Source organism: Lissotriton vulgaris, chromosome 2_1 (genome assembly GCF_964263255.1).
Source record: "Lissotriton vulgaris chromosome 2_1, aLisVul1.2, whole genome shotgun sequence".
NCBI lineage: Eukaryota > Metazoa > Chordata > Amphibia > Caudata > Salamandridae > Lissotriton > Lissotriton vulgaris.
Window position 1 is genome coordinate 1,534,197,310 of NC_141687.1, and position 27,199 is coordinate 1,534,224,508.

The 27,199-nt window shown below is 43.0% G+C and overlaps 1 protein-coding gene across 1 annotated transcript in view; it reads right to left on the reverse strand.

Annotated features, from left to right (window-relative positions):
- Positions 1–27,199, reverse strand: part of LOC147732850 (nicotinamide N-methyltransferase-like) — a 201,028-nt gene that overhangs the window by 66,882 nt on the left and 106,947 nt on the right. Inside the window, exon 2 of the mRNA XM_086957395.1 lies at positions 17,870–18,077. Within this exon, the coding sequence (XP_086813521.1) occupies positions 17,870–18,077 (208 nt within the window). The remainder of the gene's footprint in view (positions 1–17,869; positions 18,078–27,199) is intronic.

Sequence of the window (27,199 nt, forward strand, 5' to 3'; positions counted from 1 at the left end):
CTTTGTGCAATGAGAGGGCTGGTTTTTCCATATTGCACCATTTCTTTAGTGACAAATGTGTGGGTGCACATATTGGCTACTTACCTGTAACGTCCGCACATGTGGCTTTGTGGCTTGCCATATCTGTGTGTGCGTTTGGGAGGATTACATTCTGCTAAGTAGTGTCATGAGACCAGAGAATATGGCTACCTACTTAGTGATTTTGTTGAGGTGGTCCATTAGATGACACATGCATCTTGTGGTATGGTGTGCTCCATCTTGCTGTACTGGGGAACAAGGGAGCCTGGCAGGAGTATAATTTCAGGCCTCCCACTCCCAAACAGCCTCCCAGTGAAGATGGCTGCCTACCTGTTAGGTGAGGGTGATCCATACAATGGCTGCATGCTGCTTCAGGTTGGGGGTGGTGCTCCTTCGTGCTCAGGTGTGAGCCAGGGGGTATGCTGGGAGTAGAGGTGCAGGCCTTCCACCATCGAACAGCACTCCCTGGGAAGATGGCTACCTGCCTGTTAGTTTGTTTGGTGCACTGCAATGGCTGCCAGGAGCTTCTGGGTGGGGGAGTGCTCCATCCTGCTTGGGTGTGGGACAGGGGACATGGTCGGAGTAGTTGAGCAGGCCTCCCAATCCCAAACAGCACTCCCTGGGAAGATGGCTACCTACCTGTAAGTGTGTTTGGTGTACTGCAATGGCTGCCAGGAGCTTCTGGGTTCGTTGGGGGAGGGCTCCATCTTGATGATGCTGTGGGACAGGGTGCATGGAGGGAGTAGTTGAGCAGCCCTCCCAGCCCCACACAGCCCTCCTAGTGAAGATGGATACCTACCTGTAAGTGTGTTTGATGTACTGCAATGGCTTCCAAGTGCTTCTGGGTGGGGAGTGCTCCATCCTGCTGGGGTGTGGGACAGGGGCCATGGTGGGAGTAGTTGCGCAGCCCTCCCACCCCTACACAGCCCTCCCTTTGAAGATGGCTACCTACCTGTAAGTGTGTTGGGTGTACTGCAACGGCTGCCAGGAGCTTCTTTTCCATCTTGTTGATGCTGTGGGGACATATTTGTTTTAACGTGTATGATTTGATAATAACACTAATACATAATTGAGTTGTTTATGGTTATCATATAAATACATTTTATTTGCTTTGAATAAATAGAAAATATTATTTTTCACAACTATACTTTTTTCTTATGTTAGTTGTAGTGTAAACACACTCGCTGCTGCACTCGCTGTGGGGGAGATGCTGACAACCTCTGAGGACTCGTCTGAGGGCTCCTGTCACTTAGATTTCTAACATTGAGTATTGAGGAGGTATGTACCTATGCATCCTAATTGTTGCTAGCCATGGCCCTCAGACATGTGGTTAGATTCTCCATTTGATTCCAGCCCTCAGATTAACTTTCTTATTAATGTGTTGTTTGTCTGTTATAAGCTCACAGAATATGGCTTTTGCCAGGTAATGGTATTTGTTTGATTCATAATGATGGAATCATTTTGTATGCATTTTATACATAAATACTGGTTTTACTACTTAGAATTGTATCCCTGTAGAGCATCATACATGAAGGATTCCATGAACATGTATTATCCTGGCATTAGATGATGTAACTTGAAATGCATAGTTCTAGTATCTCTTTTCTTGCATGATGGGATGCTTTGTTTTTACATGTGATTGTATTGTTCATATATTGTTGCACATTTTAATATTGATTTTATATGTTTCTTGAATGCGTGATTTTTATATGCTTTTATGGCCTAGTTTTGAAATAAAGCTAATTTGAAATGAAATGAAAAACGTACATTACATATTTAGTTTCGTGGTTTACTGTTTGTTTTGTATTTTTGTTATTATTTGGGTTTTTATTAAATTTATTTTGATGGATTATTTGATAATTTCATTATCATTATAAATGAGTGATGTGTATTTATAAGTTTTTTTATTTGCAATAATGTCTTTTATTTGTTTTATTTAGAAGGAATGACAATCTATGTTTATATGTTTTTAATATTCTTACAAAATATTTGTTATAACTGATCACTAACAATGAAATCTAAAATGTTTGGTGGCAAACACCTTCCCCTAATTGATTTAGATTGGCGGTGGAATAGCAAATGTGACCAGCTTAATGTCTAACACTTCCCCCGACATATTTTTGTATTGGAGTTGAAATAACACATGTGGCCCATTTTGTGTCCAAGACTTTTCCCAAAATGCTATAGATTGGAGTGAGATTTGCAAATATCATCACTTTAGTATACAACACCTTCACTAAATTGGTTAAGGTTGGAATGGAAATAGTAGCATGACCCCTTTAATGTATCACACCTTCCCCAGAATGGTTTAAATTGGAGTATGAATAATAAATGTAACCCTTTTAGTGTTCAGCACTTTCTGCAAAATTGTTTAGATTGGAGGGGGATTAGTCTGTGTGAACCCTTTAGTGTCAAACCAATTCACCAAATTGTTATACTTTGGAGTTGGAATAGTATGACCTTTTTAGTGTAACCCCAACATTGTTTAGACTGGAGTGGGAATAGTAAATGCAATTCTACAGCATCCACCATCTTACTCAAGTTAGCTTAAGTTTGAATGAGAATAGTACATGTGACTTTTTAGTGTCCAACATCTTCCACAAGTTGATTAAGTTTGTAGTGGGAATAGTCAATGTGACCTCTTTAGTGACCAACACTTTCACCGAAAAGGTTTAGATTGGAGTGAGAATAGTAAATATGACCCCTTTCATGTCCACGCCTTCCTAAAAATGTCTTGAATTTGAGTGGGAATTGTCAATGCAACACTTTTAATTTCCAAAACCTTACCCAAAATGACTTAAGGTCTGATTAGGTGTTTGGTAGTCTGTGTCCCACCAAACCCACGGTGGCGCAAGAGTTGCAGGTCTGCCAACCATATTATGACCCTGGCGGGTGGACCACCATAGGACCACTGCAGCAGCCAGGGAACCATGATCCTTGGTGGTGGACAGCAGTCTGAGGCCGCAATATAATTGTAGGTGCCGCTGCAGGACCACCAAGCGTATTTTGAGTTTCTGCACCACCAGCACTTTCATGGTAGTGTTAATGCCATGAAAATGCTGGTGGTGAAGAAACTAAGGCGGACATACAGGCCCCCCTGCTCCCACCTAGGTGCCTTTCTAATAGGCACCACTGTGGGACAGCCAAAAGACAGCCCTCCAGAACACAAAGAAGCTCGTAATCTGGCAGGTGGTCGAGTTTGGTGGTATGGGAGTGGGGCGCTGGTGTGGCAGCCCGCTCCCAAACCCTAAACTCTTAATCAGGCTCTTACATTGGTGTGAGAATAGTACACCTTTATCCTAATATGTTACAGTACAGTGTGACTAATAGATGTAAAGTTTTTAGTGTTCAACATTTTGCACTAAAGTATTATTTTTTTCTCCAGTGAACGACATGGTTGTTTTTATATTGTTGTTTATTTCGTTTTTCATATTTTAGTTCATGTATATGTTTACATTTATTTAAACACATGAAGTAATTTAAATGTAAAATGGCTTTGAATTATTTTGATGGATTTACTTTGGACTTTTCATTGTTGCATTTTGTAAAGATGTGTGGCTACCGAACTGTAAGTATGATTTATTTACTTATTAATGAGTGGGGTATATTACATTTTATTATGTATGTGTATTTGTTCTAAATTGGTGTAATTGCACTGTATAAGTACAAGTCTGGCAGTTCATGAACTGCCAGACTTGTAGGGGAGTGATGGTGGCGTTCTCCTGATTTCCCTTTTACGAGTTGGGCAGTCAGACCACCACAATTCTGCCCCAGCCGTGAAGTTGTGGCGGTCAGTAGGCCGCAATATATGCTTAGCGGGACTGCTATGGTCCCACCAGGAATCTTAGAGATTTTCTCTCTGCCTGTGGTGTCATGGAGGTTCCTCCTCCATGTACACCGTGGCAGAGTGGATACAAAGTTGGCCCTGCGGAGCCCACTGCACAACATATGCATCTCTGTGTGCATGCACACCAGTTCCTGCACGGCATGGACTTTTGGTGCCCATTTCAGGCACTGCCGTGGGAATGTTAAAAAAATGCCTGCCAGACAGAAGGAAACTCCTAATCTGGTAGGCAGTCTGACCATGGCTTTGGCAGCAGCGGGGAGGGCGCTGTGAAGCACTGCCAAAGTCGTGATAGGGCACTTTGTATGTGATTTAAATAGCTTCATGTTGGGTTTATATCGAATGTTGTACTTTTGGCTGCTGATGTGAAACTTTTAAATTAGGTATTGCAGGAAGGTAGGATCTGACTACATAGTTACCCCCACTTTTTGCCTGGTGTTTTGCTGTTTTTTTAGTAGTCTGACTGGGTCCTGCTAATCAGAACCCTAGTCTATCTGCTCTCCCACGCAAATGTAATGACATGTATTTAGGTACTCTTCAGATTGGATACTGAGGTACCCTTATAAGTCCCTAGTATATGGTACAAAGGTACCCAGGGCATAGGTACCCCAGAGACCTCCCATGGGCTGAAGCATGTATAACGCCACCCATGTGAGGCCATGCAAAATAAAACTACAGGTCAGCCATTGCAGCCAGTGTAAGCTGATGCTTGCACCACTTACGTTTGATATAGGTTCACTATATCTATAGGTCACTAAACTTAAAACTTATAAGTCACCCCTATAGCAGGTGCTGCAAATTTGCTTTCTACACTTCCAGATCTACGAAAGGCGTACACGCCTAGAAGAACTGCATCTACCGTGATGCTCTTGGGTTACACCCGCTGGTGGGTGGAGTAGTGTTCGACCCATGAACTTTTCATTTACAAATGGTTCCCTCGAGCCATTGGACTGACGAGATAGGACAACGCACCTACGCGCCGTGAGTAGTACCAGACCTGTTAATATTTGGCAGCCTGCACAGCGAAACCCTGTAAAATACCTATACTCTGCTGATGAAGGAAAATAATCCTGAAACACCGGTGTCCAGAGTTGGTGATGCAATTTTGCTTTCTACACTTCCAGATCTACGAAAGGCGTACACGCCTAGAAGAACTGCATCTACCGTGATGCTCTTGGGTTACACCCGCTGGTGGGTGGAGTAGTGTGCGACCCATGAACTTTTCACCCCTATAGCAGGCCTTGACAATCCTGAAGGCATGGCACTGGGTTTTACGTGAGAGGGTGCCCCTGCATGGGCAGAGCCCCTTTGCAACCTTTGAAGACCATTCTTCCTGGTAGTCTGTGACTCAGCCAGACATATATAGAGGTGCATTATAACCTCAAGGTAAATGCTATCTTGAAAATGGCTGAAACAAAACATGTAATGTTTGGTATCAGAGAATGGTTAATAGGTGCACTCCGATTTTAAATTTCTTAATAGTGTTGAATCTTTAAACTTCTGCCAATTGTGCTATGGTACTGCTACCACTGTCAATACGAATGGCTAATGTCTAAAAGCAATGAAAACAGCAAAGAGGCCTGCTGGTACCATGCACTGTACACTAGGTTTTTAAATGAAAACTCTCTATGTTTGCAAAAAATAATCAGGAACTAAATGAATTTGTTCTGTGTTTTTATATTTAATTTTCTATACGTTCACTAACATATTTATGAATCACAATTTGAATTCAAATGTACATCAAACATACATCACATTTCTTTCTGGTACATAACATTAAACAATCTTAATGATGTACATAGCAAAAAATAAACATGATAATGTAATGCAATATCTTATTTGTTCAATTCTTCATCCATTTTTAGTGTGCAGCCCGATGCATTTCGGGACGGTAAGGTCCCTTCATCAGGGGTAAAAACCTGTATCAAATATTCTCTGATTATACATGATGTTATAAACATAAAGGTGGAATATATTCACTCAACAGACTAGAGTTTACAAGAATGTTAAATGAGAAGTATATATACTAAACACACCTGAACCAAAGTAGTGTGAGTCAAAATGAACCAAGAGAACACTGAAGTTGTGTGTCTGTGCGTGCTCTAGAACTCAACAATAAACCTTGGTGTGAAAAAAATCTAAGTGACACCTTGGAGAGACCAGATTATAATTGAAGACTTGTTCTCACCGAAGAGATAAAAATGTATCCGTTCTTGGTAAATATTAGATCTACGACTCTGTAAAAAAATCCCGGAGTTACAATGTTGTGCTTAACGAGAGAAGCGAAGTGAATAAAAAACCATCTGGTTTGGCTTACCTCAATATCTCGGGAGATATGTGAGGCTACTGTAAAGCAGACATTCAGTTAAAGTTAACGAAGATCTGAAAACAAACGTGAACAAGCAGTAAGCTTAACTGTTAAGAGACAATATTACCGATTCCTGAGGGAAATAGTAGTACTTAGATACAACCCAACTAGGGATAAATTGTAAAAACATTTCTAGCACAAATAACCAAGTGACTCGCAGTAAAAGTAAGTATATTGTACAACTTACCCCAGTCTGGGGGAGTTATGCAAAGTTGCTTGGAAACGTCTCCGTAGTTGCAATGCCCAAATGGTCTGAAATCGATTATGAGCAAATGATTAGCTCACCGTTAGTCAGTCGAGATAAAGGTTACTGCGGAAACTAATGTCAGATGTTTGTAACCATTCCTAAATGCATAAATGACAAAACCAACCTAGAGGCAATTCGATGTGGCCGCTACATTATTGTTAGAGGTGAAATCTCTCAAAAATCTCACACTCTAAAACCGGATAATCAACGAGTCCTCAACTAGCTGAAACTCGACATAAAAACCAGCTACAGCTTACCAGATATTTTATTTATTTATTTGAGTCTTATATAGCGCGTGGTTACCCTTGGGCATCCCAGCGCTTGTCAAGGAGTCCGTCAGACCAATGCAAAGCTATCCAGCGTGTTAAGATGGGAAAAGGTGTGTTTTCAGAGACTTCCGAAAACGAAGAATGCAAGTCTCACGACGCAGTTGCAAAGGGAGCGAATTCCAAAGTGTGGCTGTATGCACCGAGAATCTTCTGCCTCCAGTGCGAGCTTTGTGAACTCTGGGGACCTGTAGCAAAATTTTTTGATCAGAGCGAAGAGCTCTGTTGGCTTTATAAGGCACCACTAGCTTCCCTAAAGAAGGGGGTCCTTTCCCTTGAAGAATCTTGTGGGCCGTACAGAGAGCCTTAAACTTGACCCTCTCTCTCACCGGGAGCCAATGCAATGCTTCCAAGGCGGGCTTAGCTGAATGTCTCCTTGATGTGTTAGTCAACAGCCTAGCCGCAGCATTTTGCACCTGCTGCAGCTTACTGAGCGTGGCTTCCGGAGCACCAAGGAATATGGGATTGCAGTAATCAAGCCTGGAGATAATTAACCCCTGGATGAGTAACCTCCTCGATGGCAAGGGGAGGAGGGGCAAGACTTTACGGGCTGAACGAAGAAGCCCAAAGCAGACCCCCGCCATTTTCTTGGCCTGAGTTTTAAAGGAGAGATCCTGCTCCAGCCATACTCCCAAGCTCTTGATCTCCTGCTTGGGGCTGGGGAGCTCCCCCAGGCAGCTGGGCCAAACGGTCAAGGGGAGAGAGGGAGTCTTGTGCCCTAACAGCATTATCTCCGTCTTGGAACCGTTTAGTTTAAGCGACGATTCACACATCCAGGTGTGTACATTGGTTAGGACAAAGGCGCAGCGCGTCTGGGTTCTTCTCCAGTTGAGATAATGCGACCACCAGCTGACAATTTTTATCCCAAAAGGGGCCACCACATCCTCCAGGGGGGCCATATAGACGTTAAACAACGTAGGGCTCAACGAAGAGCCCTGTGGCACACCGCACTGGAGGGGGATAGATGGAGACTTCTCGCTGCCTTCCCAGACCTGATAGGTACGACCATGCAGAAATGACCTAAGCCATTGCAATGCCACTCCTGTGACCCCCACATTGGACAGCCGTTGGATCAACACTTGATGGTTTACAGTGTCAAAGGCAGCACTGAGGTCCAAGAGGATCACTGCCACTGACCCTCCTGAATCCAAAATGCTCCTTGCTTCCTCAACAACTGCCAAGAGGGCGGTGTCTGTGCCCTGCCCTGGCCGAAAGCCCATTTGTGAATCTCTCAGCAAGCCATTGGATTCCAGAAAGACGGATAGTTGTCGATTAACCAGTCTTTCAGCGATCTTACCAAGACCCGGCAGCAGAGAGATGGGCCTGAAGTTAGCCAAATCTGACAAATCCAGATTGGGTTTCTTCAGAAGAGCCTTTACAACCGCTCTTTTCCAGCTCGGCGGCACCACACCCTGGGTAAGGGATGCATTAATGAAGTTCGCTATAGGAGCCGCAACCACAGATGTTGCCTGTTTCAAAAATCTCATTGGGGCTGGATCCTCTGGTGAACCACTCTTCATGGATCCTAGCTCCTTTGCGACCTCAGCTACAGGGATTGGACCAAAGGTATCCAGGCGGGAGCCTGCTCCTGCTATCTGATTACCTATCTGTGCAACCTGTACGACTTGGGGCAGGGCAGCTATGATGTTTTCAATTTTTAGATGGAAAAATTCTGCTAGCTCTCTACACTTCTGAGCAGGATCCGGAGTCGGTGGGGGCTCCGGGATTTTGAGGAGTTCCTTTACCACTGTAAAGGTCTCTCTCGAAGAATTAGAGGCACTTTTTATCCTTTCTTCAAAGAATTGCGCCTTAGCACTGCGAAGGGCGTTTTTATATGTTCTTATTGCGGTGCGATATTCATCTCGGCTTGCCACCTCCCAGTTTTTTCTCCAGGTTCTCTCCAGCCTCTTGCATCCTTTCCTAAGGATGCGTAAGTCCGGCGAATACCAAGGGGTGGAACCCATCCTTTTACCCCTCTTTGCTACTCCCTACTCCCTACTTTTGGGGAGAATGACGTCCAGGGAGTTGGTTATCCACAGCTCAAAATCCATATCAGCTGTAACCGGATCCGCTGCTACAGGGGGGAATGAGCTCTCAAGTCTCGCAATCCAGTTATCAACTGATAGCCTGGACCAAGCTCTCTCCAGAGTACAAACTCTCAGAGAGGGGGCCACTCTCGGGTCAACCTGCAGACTGACCGGAACCAGGAAATGGTCAGTCCAAGGCAACGGACAAACGGGCAGAGCTGTAAGGTACGGAATATTTGAGAAGATAGGATCAAGAAGGCGACCCTTGGAGTGGGAGGGTCCCAGGTTTTTTAGGTTAAGATTATAAGCTTTAAGATCACTCAGCAGATCCGCCACCACAGAATCCGTTGGGTCGTTAAAATGGAGATTCAAATCTCCTAACAGCATAAAATTAGTCGTCGAGGAAGCCAACTGCGTGACTGTTTCCATCAGAGAGCCAACAAAACTCCCTAAGACTCCTGGTGGACGATAGATCAAGATGCCTGACACAGTCACCGTAGGAGACACCCGTACAGAGAACTGACAGCTCTCACAGTCCAATACGTCACTGTTCTGCGCCTTACACACCAATGTATCTCTATATATAATGGCAATGCCGCCACCCCGCCCCTTAGGTCTATCAAGATGGTATATCAAAAAACCAGGGGGAAGGGCTTGAACCATGTCTGCGCCTGAGCTGGCAGCAATCCAAGTCTCCGTCAGGAACAGGATGTCCAGTTTGTGATCTTGTATCAGGAAATTAATTTCCAGAGCATGACACGGGAGAGATCTACAACTAAGCAGCGCCATAAGGAAGGTGCTTTTTCCCTTATCTAGTTGCGTTGTGAGGCATGTCTTACAGGCAGTGTAGGGTGATGAATCCTTATAGATGTACTTACATGATGGCTTTTTAGGAGCGCACAGCGACATAATGTCCTCTCAGGAGTACGTTATCAGCGTTTCTGAAGAAAGAGCCAGAGGTTTAGGCCCTAGGCTCGTCTGGGCCCGGACGGGCACAGACGGGCTGGACTCTGGCGTGACTCCGGCGCGAATACGGCGCGCCCGCTGCGCGTCACCGCATTCGCGTTTCCATGTGAGGATTAAGTAGGGAGCTCGTGTGTCCAGGCGAACACTAGACTATTAACTCGAATGGCCAGTCATGTCCCAACCTCCACCCAAGATGACCGACACGCTTTCCCCAAGACCAGCAACCAGCTAATGGCCCGCCAAACAGCGGTGAAGATCACCAAGTTAGAGTGCAGGTAGGCGCTTTAATAGCAATGCAAAAACGGCGATTTTAACAGCAAAGACGGCGCATTTAAAAACTGGGGCAAATAAATCAATACAACTAAGATACAAAACAGGGGAAACAATTTAAAAAAGCGCAAACGCCTTAAATGCAGTAGCTGTAATACTAATAAAAACGCTGGGAAGTACAGGGCAGCGTCATGCAGGAAGCCTTGACCAAGGCCGACTCAAAACACTAACTCGCCTCAAGTAGGGAGCTCGTGTGTCCAGGCGAACACTAGACTACTAACTCGAATGGCCAGTCACGTCCCAAACTCCACCCAAGATGGCCGACACGCTTTCCCCAAGACCAGCAACCAGCTAATGGCCCGCCAAACAGCGGTGAAGATCACCAAGTTAGAGTGCAGGTAGGCGCTCTAATAGCAATGCAAAAACGGCGATTTTAACAGCAAAGACGGCGCATTTAAAAACTGGGGCAAATAAATCAATACAACTAAGATACAAAACAGGGGAAACAATTTTAAAAAGCGCGAACGCCTTAAATGCAGTAGCTGTAATACTAATAAAAACGCTGGGAAGTACAGGGCAGCGTCAGATAAATGTTAAGATGCACGTCGAGTTGTAACCGTTCAGAAAGGTAGCTCAATATTCAGGCAGAAAATGCCAGGATGGACGTTAAGAGATTTAAACATCGGGATAGTCCGGAAACAACCTGGTCATGTGACCATAATAAAAAGAAACAATGGACTACGAGTAGTTCTGACCGAAAGTACTACAGATTAGGACCTAACGAAAAATGAATCAGAGTATTATTATTGTCCCTACCAATGAAACATCGTGTGTAAATAAGCCACACACATAATCAGGGTGTGAACACTCAACCGTTATAGATGAGTCGATGCAACATAAATAAATAAAAATGAAAAATAAAATGAAGGAAATAACTATATCATTCGTAATCAGCTGTTAAAAGATGTAATGCAATGATGAAAACGTCACGCTAGACTTGGTGATGACATGCAGCCGCGGCCCGTGGAGGGAGGTCCGGTGGGGCAGACAGGAGGGGCGGGGGGTGATAAACACCGGAATATGGATGATTGCAGGTAAGTAAACAGTAAACAATTAAATTAAATAAACGATTTTTCATAGCGCGCCCTGCATCGCTTTTTGCGATGCAGGGCACGGAAGGAAATTCATTTTAATAATTTACAGGGGAAGGCGGGACAATAAGCATCCTGTCACAGGATGGCATGACCACCTCCCAGACAGGAGTTAGTGTATTGGGGCTGGGTGGGGGCACTTTAAGAGTACCTGAAAGTCTGCAGCTGGGGCACACTTGGTGTCCCTGTGCATAGTCCAGTTCAAACCAGTTCTGGGAGCCGTTGGCTCCTTCTGTGCAAAACTGGACAAAGGACATGGGAGTAACCTTTCCTCTGTCCTGCCCTCCCAGGAGGGTCCCCTGAATCTGTCCATCCCTCTCACGTGGGTACATAAGTGCTTACCTGGCTGTGGGACCTTAGATTTGATGAGGATAAGATTCTGAACAAGAAACCACTGACCTTTAATCGTCTGGACACACTGGAATTTGCTGGACTTCTACTGGGCCCGACTTCGTCTCCCTCTCCGTCCAAAGCATCGTCTTTGCCCGTGCACCATCATACAAGCTCTGTGCAGGACCTGTGAAGCATAAAGGACATCTGAAGAATCTCCCTTGGGGTGAAGGAGTCACTCCCCTGCATTCGCAGGCATCATAATGCAACTGACCGGTCTGCCAATCCTGCGCTCCTACAGACTCTGGCGGATCCAGCAACACAGGAGGTGGGTTCTCATGTTCTTTGAGGTTGAGCTACTCTCTCACCAAGTTTGAGGCCCTTATCCCTCATTGGGACCGCATAATACAAACTCTTGTGAACCGTGTAACTCTGGCCTATTCACGCTGAGTGCTCTGTGGGCTAGTACTTTGGGATCTTGCTCGAGGTCCCTTTGCAACTACTAGTCATTCGGCCTGTGGATCCTCCTGAGGGTCATCATGAATTCTGTTGGGCTTTCCTGGTTTCTGCAGATGTGCCCTGACTCCCCATTGCTTGGTGTGTCCCCTGGACCTTGCTGGTCCACACCGTAACCTGCTTGACCTTCCTGAGTGGGTTGCTATTGCCAAGGCTTGTTTGTGCTCCAGCGGGACACGACCCCTCAGCACTCGACATCCTTCGTGGGACAGCTCGTGTACAGCTCCTGGTTGTCCTTGCATCTCCTGGTCCTCGTGGCTGCAGACTCAAGCATCCCTTCTTTGCACCTCAAGCACCCGACATCGGTGGGTATTAGACTACTGAGCTCCTGGTCACCCAGAAGTGACCCAGACTCTGTCCCCTCTGCTTTCAGGTTACTTCCATTATGAATCCAACCCTGGATTCCAACGGACACTTTCTTTCTTCCCAGCAGCAGTTCTTCTTTGAAGTCCTCCATTGAAAACGAGGGTGGTTTCCGACACCAATTCAGATATATGCAGCCGGTTTCCCTTGGATGGGTAACTCTGGTACTCCGGTATCCACAGGTTGGGCGGCTCTCCAACCTCCTAAGTTCCAAAGGGCTTCCTCGAAGTCCACCGAGAAGGGTCCTTAAACTTTAAAACTCCAACCTTGACTTCCCCTTAGAATTGTATGGAGCCCGCTGTTGTGTTACCACACTGCACCCGCCCTCTGTGGGGTCCCTGTTTACTCACCTAGGGTGGTACCTTGGGGTCCCAGTGATTCTTTGTGCTCTAGACACTGTCTCGACTCAAGTTGTTGTTCTCATACCACTAATTTAGTAAATGGTTTGGTCTCCCCCCTGGATCCCACTGTGTATTATGGTACTTACAACTGTTTCTCTGCTAAAGTATGGTGTGCTTTGTGTTGCATCCTCGTGCAGAGGATACTAGAGAGTGTAATGTAAATAAATACATATTTTTATAACTACTGTGTGGTTCTCCTTTCATTTAATTGATACTAAAGGTGATATTCTTGTAAAACAAGCTGATTTACATTCTTTCAAGATTATTCCTGAAGGCTGCTCTCCACAACTACCACTAGGATAGCTTTCTAAAGGTTATCTTTGACCTCATACATCAGAAGGGTCGTTTGGACTGGTGCAAGGTGTCAACTTGAATTAGTGGATAGCATATACCAGGCCAACTTCTCACAGGTATTAATACATATTTTGTAATTATCATTCTTTTCTATATTATAAATATGTTTTTTTACTGATTTATAAAATTAAACTGTTTAATATCTATTCTAAAATGGGTAAGTTATGGTGGTGTTTTCTTTTGTTAGGGTTTGTTGTTTAGTATGTAGGTATGTAAGTGTTGTATGATGAAGATATAAGAGTTTGTAATTAATTCTAAGTTGTCTACTCCTTTGTTCTCAATAAAGATTCTAACTTCACATTGTATCATGCCGTACATTTTATGGTTTATTAACTCATTTTAAGTTTATTTTGGCTTACTGAAAGCTCTTGTTGTTGGTTTTATCTTTTTTGGTGGGCTTCCATAAATTTGCAGAATTTGGGTTGATTTCTTCCTGGAGTTGCTTGGAAGGCATTGCACCATCCTTCTACAGCGTTGTTGGTTTCGGCTTGTTGAGCCATGATTTCACCTTGGTGTTCAGAATTTGGGTTGGCATCTGCCAAATCAAGTGTCTGCAAAATAGTCCATTAGAGGGCGCACTTTATATGTGTTTTGTTGGTAAAATGGATTTTCTATGAGCCTTTTATAGATGTTAGCTACTTCTGGTATAGGGACATATATTATTGTATTTAATCTATTTTTTCAAAGGCACACTGGCAGTTTGCTGCATATGCTAAACTAGCGGTACAAAAGGGGATGGTGATGGACGGAGCATCTGAATCAATCAAACACTCACACCCAGTCAAAAGATCTGGGTTTAATCCATCACCGTTCTTCAGCCCAATCTGCCACCCTAGTTCACACATGGCTATATGCAAATCAGTCTGACCCTGTGCCTCATGGGAACAGACCAGCCCAAACTGCCAAGCCATGTCTTCCCTGGACCGGAAACAAGCTTCCGAGGACCGGTTTCTGGCATTCCAGCCGTCTTCATCCCGGCTTGCTTTAATCCAGTGGCAAAGTGAGCAAGGGACTCACGTCTGAGCATACCCTGCCACACTTATGGTGGCCAAAAGCGGTACAAAAGGGGGTGGTGATGGACGGAGCATCTGAATCAATCAAACACTCACACCCAGTCAAAAGATCTGTGTTTAATCCATCACCGTTCTTTAGCCCACTCTGCCACCCCAGTTCAGACATGGCTATATGCAAATCAGTCTGACCCTGTGCCTCATGGGAACAGTCCAGCCTGAACTGCCAAGCCATGTCTTCCCTGGACCGGAAACAAGCTTCCGAGGACCGGTTTCTGGCATTCCAGCCGTCTTCAGCCCGGCTTGCTTGAATCCAGTGGCAAAGTGAGCAAGGGACTCACGTCTGAGCATACCCTGCCACACTTATGGCAGCCAAAAGCGGTACAAAAGGGGGTGGTGATGGACGGAGCATCTGAATCAATCAAACACTCACACCCAGTCAAAAGATCTGGGTTTAATCCATCACAGTTCTTTAGCCCACTCTGCCACCCCAGTTCAAACATGGCTATATGCAAATCAGTCTGACCCTGTGCCTCATGGGAACAGTCCAGCCCGAACTGCCAAGCCATGTCTTCCCTGGACCGGAAACAAGCTTCTTAGGATCGGTTTCTGGCATTCCAGCCGTCTTCAGCCCGGCTTGCTTGAATCCAGTGGCAATGTGAGCAAGGGACTCACGTCTGAGCATACCCTGTCACACTTATGGCAGCCAAAAGCGGTACAAAAGGGGGTGGTGATGGACGGACCATCTGAATCAATCAAACACTCACACCCAGTCAAAAGATCTGGGTTTAATCCTTCACCGTTCTTTAGCCCACTCTGCCACCCCAGTTCAGACATGGCTTGCATATGCTAAACTAAGCACATATTTTTGGAGATGTCTCAAAATGCTTTGGCCAAAAATGGTAATAGTAGTCCTGTAGGGCTGTGTGTGAGTATAGTATAAAGTATTGTTTTATCATTACCTGTTGAAAGTCTATTAGAACTGTATGTGAGGAGTAATTGTTTGTTCTTATCTTGATGTGATTTAGTAGCTCATAGGAGGTGCTACTTTGTTTCTGTTGGAGGAAAAACTTTGTTTAAGGCATATTGGATATATTTATTTGAGGCTCATTTGTAGGGTTGTGGGGTTTTTATTTATTTATTATTTTATTTTGAGGTTTAATTGGTGTTTAGAAGTTGCCTGGTTTTACTTACAACTTGCCTTTGTCCACCTGTTTGAATGTTGAATTTATTTTGTGGTTCTGTTGTCCATTGATTTGTCTGTACTTGTTTAGCATCTATACATTAGAAGAGACGTACGACTGGAGTATTTCATTAGTCACTTGTAGCTTAATGTTTTTAAACTAAGTTTGTTTACATTGTTTTAATTACAATTTTATAATTTACTTGTATTTATAGTTTATTTCCCAGTTTACTTCCTTGGTGGTCTGTTGGGAATCCTGCAGAGTGACGTTCTTTTGCAGGGTTATTGCTTTTGGTATCAGTCTTGGTCAATCTATTTTGTACCTTTTATATTGTTTTGTTAATGAATTAAGTATTTTTATTGGTTAGTTTGCTTATCTATAGGTTATATTGGTTAGTGTTCGTTTAATCTGTATATGTTTTCTGTTATTACATTTTATGGTGGGTGGTTATTAGTGTTTCTATTATAATGTGACATTTATAGTTGTGTTGATTAGTATTATAATGTAAATATTTCAATGTTTAATAATATATTTTTATATTTAAAATGGTAAACAATTGTAAAAAATTATTATTTTTAAATAGTTTATTTACTGTACGGTAACATTTTAAATGTTTGTTTTAATGTTAATTTATATGCAATTGTATTTAAAATCTATATTTTGATGATACATATGTTAAGTTTAATTTTATTTGTAGTGTAATCTTATTTATAACTTGTAGAATAATTTGCAATATTTTGGCTTATCTTTAGCAATAGTATTGTAGTTGATAATGTGTGTTTTGGTCATTTTATTAATTTATATAGTTATTAAATGGAAACATATTTTTTCTAATGATATTTGTGTTTTTGATGATGTTAAAAAAAGATATTTTGACTGTGATACTTTAGTCATCGATATCTCTGCTTTGGATCATTAGGCAAAGGATTTTGATAACTGTGTATCCAATTTTTTTATAATTATATTTTCGTGAGTTAGTATTGTGTTTCACAATATTATGTAATTGATTCAGACCTATTACTTTTTCTCTCTGAAAATTGTAGCTCTTTTGAAATACCCTATTTTCTCATATGAATGTTTCACAGTTGTACATTTTACAAGGGTAGTGGAAACATGCATTTGCATAATTTTTAAACTTTCATTCAAACATGCACAAGTACAAAAACCTTTTTAGGTACTGAGTACATATGCATTTTAGATGGAAATTGCATTGATGGTATATGTGAATACCCACAGAGTTGCAGTTTGAGCAGTTTTTGAAACTTAGAGAACATTGAGGATTTCTCCTTTTTTTCAAACTTAAGTGCTTGAAATCCATCCATAGGGTGGATTTTCGCTTGTTTATTTATAACACATGAGACACCATTTCTAAAGATCTTGATACTCTGAAACAGGGTACGCTATTGCACTTACTAGTACCTCCTTTTATGTGCCTTATTTAAAGTTAGGTTCACAAAACCTCTCTTTTATCAGATTATTTGTTGTGATTTGTGGATAGATCAGTGATGAAAGGAGCTTCTCTGCTTCCATCACACAGATCGGTCCAAATGGTAATAAGCATGTGTACAACCACGGTTGAGGCTAATAAAAAGATTGTGTAATTTTATTGTTAATATCCAGAGCAACAGTAATGATATACTCCATTTTAACCATGGGTGTCATTCCCAAAAAATTGTTTTAAGTTATCTGTGTAAATCTGCATAAACCTAGGCCTAGGGTTTGAGTAACTTTCATTTTTTTTTTTGTTGAAATTACAAGCACTCACATACATGCATATTTTTACAAATGGAAATGTACAATGTGCTATTCCACAAGTGGAATTGAGAAGTCCAAGTCCATGCTCTCTATTATATTAACATTTTATTGTTACTGCAGTAGGCTTATATTGTACACATGTTTCCGGAAACTCCTGGCGCCAGGATCCGCTAATTTTGTAGATATAATTTCCTATTTTCCTGAAAATATATACTTCTTCCCTTGATAGGAGTAAATCTGCAAACAGTTGCAGGGTGAGCACGGTCCAATATGTTTGAACAACCACTAACTTCAAAGGTGCTCTTGAACTCTTTGAGTGTCTACAAACTTGCATAGGGGAGAGATTGTGGCCTAAGAGCTAGGGCGGTCGACCTCGGAGCTGGGGAACCGGGTTCGAGTCTCGGTAGCGACGCTCAACATTCTGTGATTCTGGGAAAATCACTTAATCTTCCTCTGCCTAACAAAAATGAATGCGTCAGTATGTAACATAACTGCTTCTCATGCAAAGTGCTCTGATACCTCCAGGTCCAGTTAGCGCTATGTAAAACTCAACACAAAAAAAGCGTGCTGGCACCAGGGTTTTTTCACAATCCCTCTCATTTGAGCTTAGCACACTGACACTGTGAGAGGTGCACCATACTGTTGGACACTACTCTCCACATTCTGAGAATCAATAAAGTAGATCACTTTGAAATCATTTTGAAGGGATTATCACCAAAGTATGCTTTGTCATATTTACCTGTCTCCTTCCAGCTCACAAACCATGGTTAAAACTGGGGTCCAATTAAAAGTGCTTTGCTCATTTCTCAGCCACCTCTCATATGCTTGGCGGTTCGTGTCTGCCCAATCACTTGCAATAATTTCATCAAAGCACTCACAAGCTGAAATAATTGTATGAATGGAGGGTCCACATCCAATGTCAATAAGAAGATCACCTTTCACATCACCTGGAAAACAACAAAGGAGTAGGCAAGACATGTGAAAAGAGTCGGAACAGTTTTGGACAAAGTAGTTATGATAGGGTGATATCCCCATTAATTATGACTATTGGGAGGGAGGGCTGTGACAACGGAATGGTTAAATTGCCCAATTGAGATTTGTAAATTAGTCACAATCTCCCATATCTTAACCTGAATCCTTTTCATACTCGCTCTTCCATTCTAAACATCTTTTCATTTCACATTTGTCTCCCATACTTCCTTCCTCTGTTTCAGGTTTACCCAAAGGGATGACGAATTCTGCGGTACTGCAAGCCCCAGGACCTGGCCACCTGAGGAGTAGAGGCTAGACTACATCGCGCTGCAAAGCGCTCCACAGTCTCTCACTGTACAGGATGCCAAATTCTGTGGGACTACAAGTGAATGAACCCCCAGGAGCTAGTCAATTGAGGTGGAGAGTGTAGGAAAGTGTAGGAAAGTGAGAGCTGCTTTTACGGTTACCCCCACTTTTAGCCTGATGCTATGCTGTCTCTGACTAGTCTTACTGGGATCCTGCTAACCAGGACCCCAGTCTCTGTGTTTTCTACTCTAAATTGGTTATGGTAAGTACTTAGGTATCTCCCAGATTGGATGCTGGTGTACCCCTATAGGTCCCTAGTATATGGTACTGAGGTACCAAGGGCATATGTCCCCCAAGGATACCCCATGGGCTGAAGCATGTATTATGCCACGCATGGGAGACCACACAAACTGTAACTACAGTCCTATTATTGTAGCCTGTGTAAGCTGGTGCTAGCACCATTCACAAAAGATAAAGGTTCCCTATATCTAAGGTCACTGCAGTTAAAACCTATATGTCACCCCTAAAGCAGGCCTTTCAAACCTGAAGGCAGTGTGCTCGGTTCTAAGCGTGAGGGTTCCCTTGCATGAGCAGGGCACTCCTAAAAACTTCTGAGTCTATTCTCCCAGGTTGTAAGGGTATCAGCTATTACGATACACAGTATGGCCATGCGGCATTACATGATGACCAACTCTAAACTGGCTGGAACAAACCCTATCATCTTTGGTATCATACATGTTGGAATCATACCCCCACACCATAAACAGATTTCCATTGTCTTTACAAGGCTTCTACGGGAGGCCCTCAGGGTTCCCGGTACCAGTCTTCTAGACCCAACCAGCACAACATGGCTGCTTCTATCCAAAGATAGGATTCTGCCCTCCTGCTGTTGAGCCAAGCTCAAGCAGAAGAAGTCAGGACAATGGGTAACCTGTCACAGGGAGGCATGAATACCTCCCAGACAGGGTTTAGTGTATGGGAGCCAGGTGGGAGGGCTTACCAATGCCACTCAGTCTGCTTGAGGGGCACATTTGGAGCCGTCCTTGCATAGGCCAGTTAAAACCAGCTCAGGGAGCTGTTAGCTCCCACTCTGGCATAAAACTGAACAAAGGACATGGGAGTAAGCTCCTCAATATCCAACTCCTCCCGTGGAAGGGAACCCTGATCGTCCCAACCTTTTCTTTATGGTACTTAAGGGCTTACCTGAGAGTGGGTCCCTAGATTCATCATGGGACAAGATTCATTTCTAGACACCACCATTTATTCTTCGACTGTCTGGGCACCCTGGACCTTCCAATGCCTTTGGACAACCAAGACACCTGAAGGAATTTCCTTTGAAATTAAAGAGACATCTCCCTGCATCTGCATGCTATGCAACAAAGTTGACCAGTCTGCTGATCCAGAGCTCCCACAGCTCCAAAAGGCTCAGCAACACAGTTAGTAGTTCTTTATATCCCTTGAAGCCAACCCAGTCCTCTCACCAAGAGTGAGGCCAGTATCCCTTGTTAGAGCCACAAGAACAAACCCCTATGTACCAGGTCGACTTGTCGTTGCCAAGGCTTGTTGGCTTCCTTCCACCAAGATCTTCGGGCTTCAAGTAGCCCCCACTGCAAGCATCTCCTGTGACCAAGATCTTTGTCCTCACCACATCTCTTGCATCGTGGTCCTGCATCTTTAGTGAGCTGCTTGAGTTCCTCTTGCGACTCCAGTGCCCCTGGCGTATGGGTCTCCTTGAGGGTCTTCTTTGATTTCAGTGGGGCTTTCCCTGACTCCCCTGCTTGTGGTGAGTCACCTGTTCCTTGCTGGTCTCGAAACTGCACCTTCTTCGCTTCCCATGTTATTTGCGGTTGCCAAGGCTTGTTTCTGCTTGACCACTCAACTCTCGACATCCGACATGGGACAGATCATGAATGGCTCCTGGTTTTCTACAGAGTCGCCTAGTCTACACAGCTGCAGCTCCAAGGCCATCATAAGCTCTCCTGCAATACCTGACATCGGAGGGCATACGTCTTCCGTACCTATTGCTCACTCCTGAGTGGCATAGACCCTGCCCTATCTGCTTGCAGGTACTTCTCATCTTGAATCCACCTTTGGGTTCCACCGGACACTTTCACCTTCTTCAGCAGCAGAATCTTCCTGAAGTCCTGCATTAAGTTAGACGGCAGTTTCCAACACCACTTCACACCTATGCACCCGGCTTCCCTGGTGTAGGTATCCTGGTTCCTGGGGTATCCACGGGTGAGGTGTCTCTCCAACTGTCTGTCTCCCATGGGGTTTCCTCAGAGTCCACTGGGAAGGGTCCTTCTTCTTTAAAATTGCAACCGCAGCTTGCCTATTAACTTGTATTGAGACCGCAGTTGTGTTCCCATTCTGTAACCGACCTCCATGGGATTCCTGGTTACTTACCTCGGGTGGTTATTTTGGGTCTCCGGCACTTCTACATCTTCTGGGTATAGTCTTGACTTGAGTTGTGGTTCTCATACCTATACTTTAGTATATGGTTTGGTCTCCCCCTGGTGACCACTGTGTATCTGTGCTACTTACCTGTTTCTATTGAAAAGTATTGTGTGCATTGTGTATATCTCGGGCTAGGAGATATCTGTATGTGTTAGTGAGTGTCTTATAATAAAGACATATTTTTATAAATACATTGTGTAGTTCTTTTTCACCTAATCTATACTAATGCTCTCATAAAACAAGCTGCTTTACACTCCTTCTGGACTAAGATTGAAGCGTGCTCTCCACAGCTACCACTTAGAGAGCTTTCTAAGGTTGTCTAATACCACTAAAATCACCATAAGGGTTGTCTGGATTGGTGCAGGGTGCCCACTTACATAAGTGTACAACATATAGCAAGCCAGCGTCTGACAGAGAGGTTGTACTCACATCAGGCTACAAAGTGCAATCTCCAGTTGCGTGGGGCACCCCAGCAAAACCCAGGCCAAAGGCAGGCCTGACTTCACCCATCATTGCCAGAAAGAGGCAGGGAAATGCCATCCTTCTTGGCTCTGTCTGGAAGTAGGTACAACTCCAGCAAAGGTAGGGAATCTTCCCTTTTTATCCCTGGAGCTCTGGAAAGTTTATGCTGGGCTGGTGGGTAAAAGAAAAACCTCATCTTTAATAGTAGATAAAGATTTAGTAGCCACTTCAGCACCCTCAATTACTACTTACCTGACAACCCTTATGTGGGCTATTAACTCTGAAACAGGCACAGTGGAGAAGAGAATAGATACAGCTAGGTGCCCTATCTTAAGTCCCCAGTATGTATTTTGGAGAATAACAGCCACAGTACCAATTTGGCAACAAATGCAATTGAGGAGAGCAGGGGTGGTGAAAAAATTGTTGGCTAAGGAGGTGGCACAAGCTTACATAACGGTCCTGTTTGCAACCTTTGCGTGACACAAAGTTACCAAATAACCAATATTGAGGTCATTACTGATTAGCCTCCCCAGTCAAACTTGCCTTCACCCAAGAAAATACAGAAAAAAAGTCAGGCACTTGTAAAAAACATATTCTGATAGAACATCCTCCCAATCCACAGACAGTAAACAAAAAGGGAGGCCTCCGGGTTGCTATCACACAGCTGGATGACAAATCTCAAATTCCCCCTGTGGACCTATGGAACTCCATTTTTCAAGTGCATTGCAAGAAATTTAAAAAGTTGGATAAAAATTTCTTGGTATTGCCCGATAAGCATCAGGATTTGGTAAAACGGCCATTAGCTTCTAGCTCTTCATTGATTGCTCGTTCAGGCTTGCAGACACTCAGGGAAATACTATCTCTTTGCTAGGACTGAATTCTATCTCATTGTCTCATAAGGCATGATCAAATAGCAAGGATAGCATTGTTTGTCCAACTGGGAAGTCAATGAACAACTTCAGTGATGATTTTATTCATTTACACCAGTGCCTCATATCTGAAGGCCACAAGATACGTCCTTATGGATACCCACTGCCATGCTTTCAATTACCTTCAGATTGTACCCTATATGACATAGTTTGAACAAGTACTTCTACTACAGACAAATAGGAATGAAAACTGGCTGGATTTAAAACATAAAACTTCTAATTGGTTTACAGCAAACTCAGGATGGCCAAGAGATGTGGTGATTGTGACATCATCAACTTTAGGAGGCCTTAGAGAGTGGAAAACGTATTAGTTTACTTGAATCATCTGGCTGGATCCCAATGCCTAATAAGAGCACAGCTCTTGGGATTTTTCTACAAGCCGCCATACAATATCAAGCTGTGGCTTAACAGGAGAAATGAGGGAAGGGTGTCAAATGTGGATCCCATTTGGGCTACAAATGGCATTTTGGTATTTTAAGTAACCAATAATCTCCTTTGGTTACTGTCCAGGACATTAGCTGTTCCTGCCCTCTGAACAACATCCTGGCCTCAGGTCCCCCTTTTAGACCATGTCCTAAAGTACAGGGTTATGCCTGGGGACTCATTAACCACCTCAAAATCAAGGATAATCAACTCTAGGTTCCCTGGGGGCTTCAACTTATCCTGTGGTTTTTCAGGAGTGCACTCTAAATTGCATAATGAGATTGGTTAACATTTAGAAAGTTATTTGGTATAATTTGTATTCAAGAAACTTGGCATACCAAGGATTTCTGTGTTGACGGTTATCAATCACATTGTGATTCGTCAACTCTATCTTCTTCAGGGAGGGCATAATGTTGTTGGGCTATTCTTAATCTGTTATTGTCGCTTGCATAAGTGTGAAGAAGACACTGTGTATTACCTCCATTAACAATTATTGTTGTCATGTGCATGGTCCTTTGATTTGTTGATTATTAATTTTGACCATAATATCATTGATTATTAATGAGCTGTGGTAGTAGATATGTTGGATGAATTTATTTAAAAATGATATTCAAAATAATCGGTTATGTTTTAAGATCTGGCTGGGGATTTTAACTGCCTCCTATGTATGTATATCAGAATCCTGGTATGTGGAGTGGAGGAAACTGAAGGGCATGAGATCACCCACTTTAAACATACTTACTATGTGGATGCCCTAAATAAGTTTATCTTCACCACCAAGCCTTGCACTTTTGCCTGCGGACTCCATCCTCCAACAGCTCTTGCACCCAAGAGGCGCCAACGTGTTCCTCGCACACAAGTAGGTGCTTAAATTAAGCTAAGGGCTCCCACGGTGTGGGACACGCCCGGGCAAACCCGGGTCACGGGTGGCTCCCTCTGCACCCATCAGTGGCCTTAAGAGGCTGGGCTGGGCCATGTCCCTAAATTGTCAAATAAGAACCCCGGAACCATAGTAAGAGTGAATATAACCACCTTATAATAGCATATACGTTCAAATGTGCACCTTTTTTCGGTTTTTATCTTTGTTCTCAATCATGGGAAAACCTAAGCTCACAGCTGTTTCATTAGGCAGTAAAAATAAAAATGCAAGATTGAGCGCACATATAACAAATTATTTAAACACCGCTATGGGATTAATTAATAGAGAGATTGTCATTGTCAAGGAGCATTTAGCAGCTACAAAGACAGAACTTAATGCAGTGGCAGAAGATACTATACTGGTCATAAGTGCACTGGAGACAGATTCAAATATAAATCCCCAGTGAAAGAGTATAATGGCCTTAATGCATAACACCAGTACAGTGCCTTGTGTATCAACCATACCACTGGAAATATCAGTTCTAACAGAGAGTACAGATTCAACTACTCCCTTAGTAAACACAAGTAAACGGCAATTGAAGGTAACATAAAAAAGAACCCCATAAGCAGCCACAGTTATTGCCTAAGAAACAGAGTAGGGGGTTAGGAGTTACCTCAAGTAATGATTGTCCCCACAACTTGGACTTGCTTTTTAAAAAATTACATAGGAAAATTGATTCAATTGAAAGGAACTTACTGTCTGAAATTATAAAAATTAAATCGATGTAACCCAGTTCTCAAAATTAATTACAGAATCAATACTACCAAATGAACGCCTCAGTGTAACTAATTTAAATGCTACAACTGGCAGGATAGTTACAGATCACAATCAACTAATGATCACAAATGATACTCTATCAGGCTCATTGGGATCAGCAGTACTGGATTGAGGAAAAAATATATGGAGACTGAGGTCAAGAAAAATAGTCACACTGTGTTGCATTCTGTGCAGTCAGCCCATTGTGAGATAAAAACGACAAAAATTTAAAACAAAAACGTGGATAAATCTCAACCGATCCCGCAACCTCCAAGGATCTATCAGAGATCCCTAAACTTGAGGGAACACCTTATACCATTATTCTTAAAAATGTGCCAGAACTAATGGATGGGGCCAACAAGGATTGGGGAGATCTGAAAAATAAGATTGTGTATTGATTTACTAAACACTGCTATTATAACCCAAATACCCTGGCTCAAAATATCAATATGGTAAGAATTATATCTTGGGTGGGGAAATTTACAAAAGCCTGTGAAGAGATTGTGTTGTTGTTTCCTTCAATACCCAAAGATGGTTTGAGCTTTGCTGGAAGAGCTATGTACTAGAGGGGCAATGTTCTCAAAGTCTCAGAAAGATACAATTACTGCAGTTCCCGTAGGGTTCTTCTGCAAACCAGGCATGGAACACCTTAGCCACCCCCTAAATGAATCAATAACAGTAGATAAGTATAGACCAATTGCATTTTCTAATAGATTTTAACCCCATAGAAGATGCAACAACTTAAATTGACTACACCAGGTTGCTGAAACAAATTCTTGCCCTACTGCAACTACCTAAGTATTACATTCAATCCAAAATTCAGAATCTAAGAACCTGATGCTAGTAACATGGAACATTGCGGGTATCAATGAGAAACTGAATTACAAAGCATGGCTTGAAGCATTAAATAATTGCCAAATCATCTGCATGCAATAAACCTGGCACACGGAATCCTTCCCTATAATGGATTCTTAACAGTTAATACACAAGCAACTCCCTCTCCAAATGAAGGGCAAAAGGAGGCTTGCAGTTCTAGTTTCCGTTACATGCCCATTAATTCTGAAGAAAGTCTATGTTGACTTACCTTATTTTAAATTTTTGGGGTTCCATTCTATAGATGATCAGTGTTTTGTAATAATAAATTTTTTTAGTAATGTATTCGATAACACCAGAAATCAAGGTATACTGGCACTTGAGAAGGAGCTCAATTCATTTTTAAAACGTATTAGAAGTGATGGTTTTTTGGTCTGGGTTGGAGATTTTAAAAGTAAAAAAATGTGGTATTCTAGAAGGGAAATATTGTGGATACAGGAATGAGTTTGGTGGAAGTTATTCTCATTTCCCACACAATCTCTATGGCGAATCTATCAACGGTGCAATGCATAAATATCATTTAGAATAATTGGATCAGTCTACACAGGAGGGACAACCTCAGCTACTGAATTATGAAGGCCACAGACAGTGTTCAATCATTGATCATATATTTTATTAATCTCGGCATATGGACGAGATCAGATAGTGAAAATGGAGGTAATAAAAAGCAGTTTTAATGACCATCATCCGCTATTCCTAACAGTAACACTTTTTTTATTTTTTATTTTTTTATTTATTAACCATTTTAATAGGACACAGTACATACATCTCTTGTTTGTACAATGTCAAGAAATTGTGCAACTTCAAACAATCATCAACTCATCCCCTTCCTGTATTTAAAGACATTAACTGTCAGGCATGGCATCATGTTATAAATCCACAAACATATCTGAATCACAGAACATGTTACCTTTACTAGAATTGTCCGGTGTTATATCGATTGTATATGACACCCTACAGGCACCCAGTAACTCACCCCCCTGTTCAATCTGAGCCAGCAAATATTCTCACAGGGGCGCCCAAATGTCCTTTGGTCGTGAGGCCTTCGGTAAATCTTCCACATAAACTTCCAGCAGTTCACGACAATAAATCATATCTGTGATCCATTCGGTGGTGTTCGGGCGTTGACGACTGTCCCACGTAAACAGCACCCTCCTCCTTGCCAACAATAGCGCAATTTGTACAAAACGCTGCACCGTAGCTTTCAGACCAGACACGTATCCTAGCAAACATGTCAGTGGAGTGCAATAAATCAGTAGGCCCGTCATTGTATGTATAAGCGTTACAGCCTCCACCCAGTATTGATGCACCAGCCTACAATTCCATGCAAGATGAAGGAAGTCAGCATCCCCCTCCCCACATCGCTTGCAACTGTTCGAAACTCTGAGCCCCATCTTGTGTAATTTCTGGGGTGTGTGATATACCTGGTGAAGGGACTTCAGGTGTATAATGCGTACATTACTGTTAGACGACAGTCTCCCTGTTAACAAGCATATATTTTCCTATACATCCTCCGTGATCGGGGGATCAAGTATAGTATTCCAGTGTTCTAGGCTTTTGTCATCTTGGCGAACTGTCTCCTCCTGCACCACCCTATACAATCTAGTCAGCAGTTTTGTCTTCGATGGAGCCCCTATTACCAACTGCAGTGCCTTCAACAATAATGGTTTATCTGGGAAGCTAGTATAGTGATCCCGCACTGCCCTGCGGAGCCTATAACAAGTATACTTAAAGAGTGGTGTGGCATTTTGTATGTAGTCTAGGTCTGCACCTGTTACATACCTCCCATCGGCATACAGGTCACCCATATGTGTTAACCCTGCCTCTCTGAGAGCCGCAACTGGACCCCGCTCCCCAGCCACTGAGAAAGCAACATGCCCAACAATAGGTAGCGCAGGAGCATAAAGGGGCAACCTATTGGATCGTTTCCCAATTTCTTGCCATGCGAGAATGGTAGTGTCAATCGTGTTTT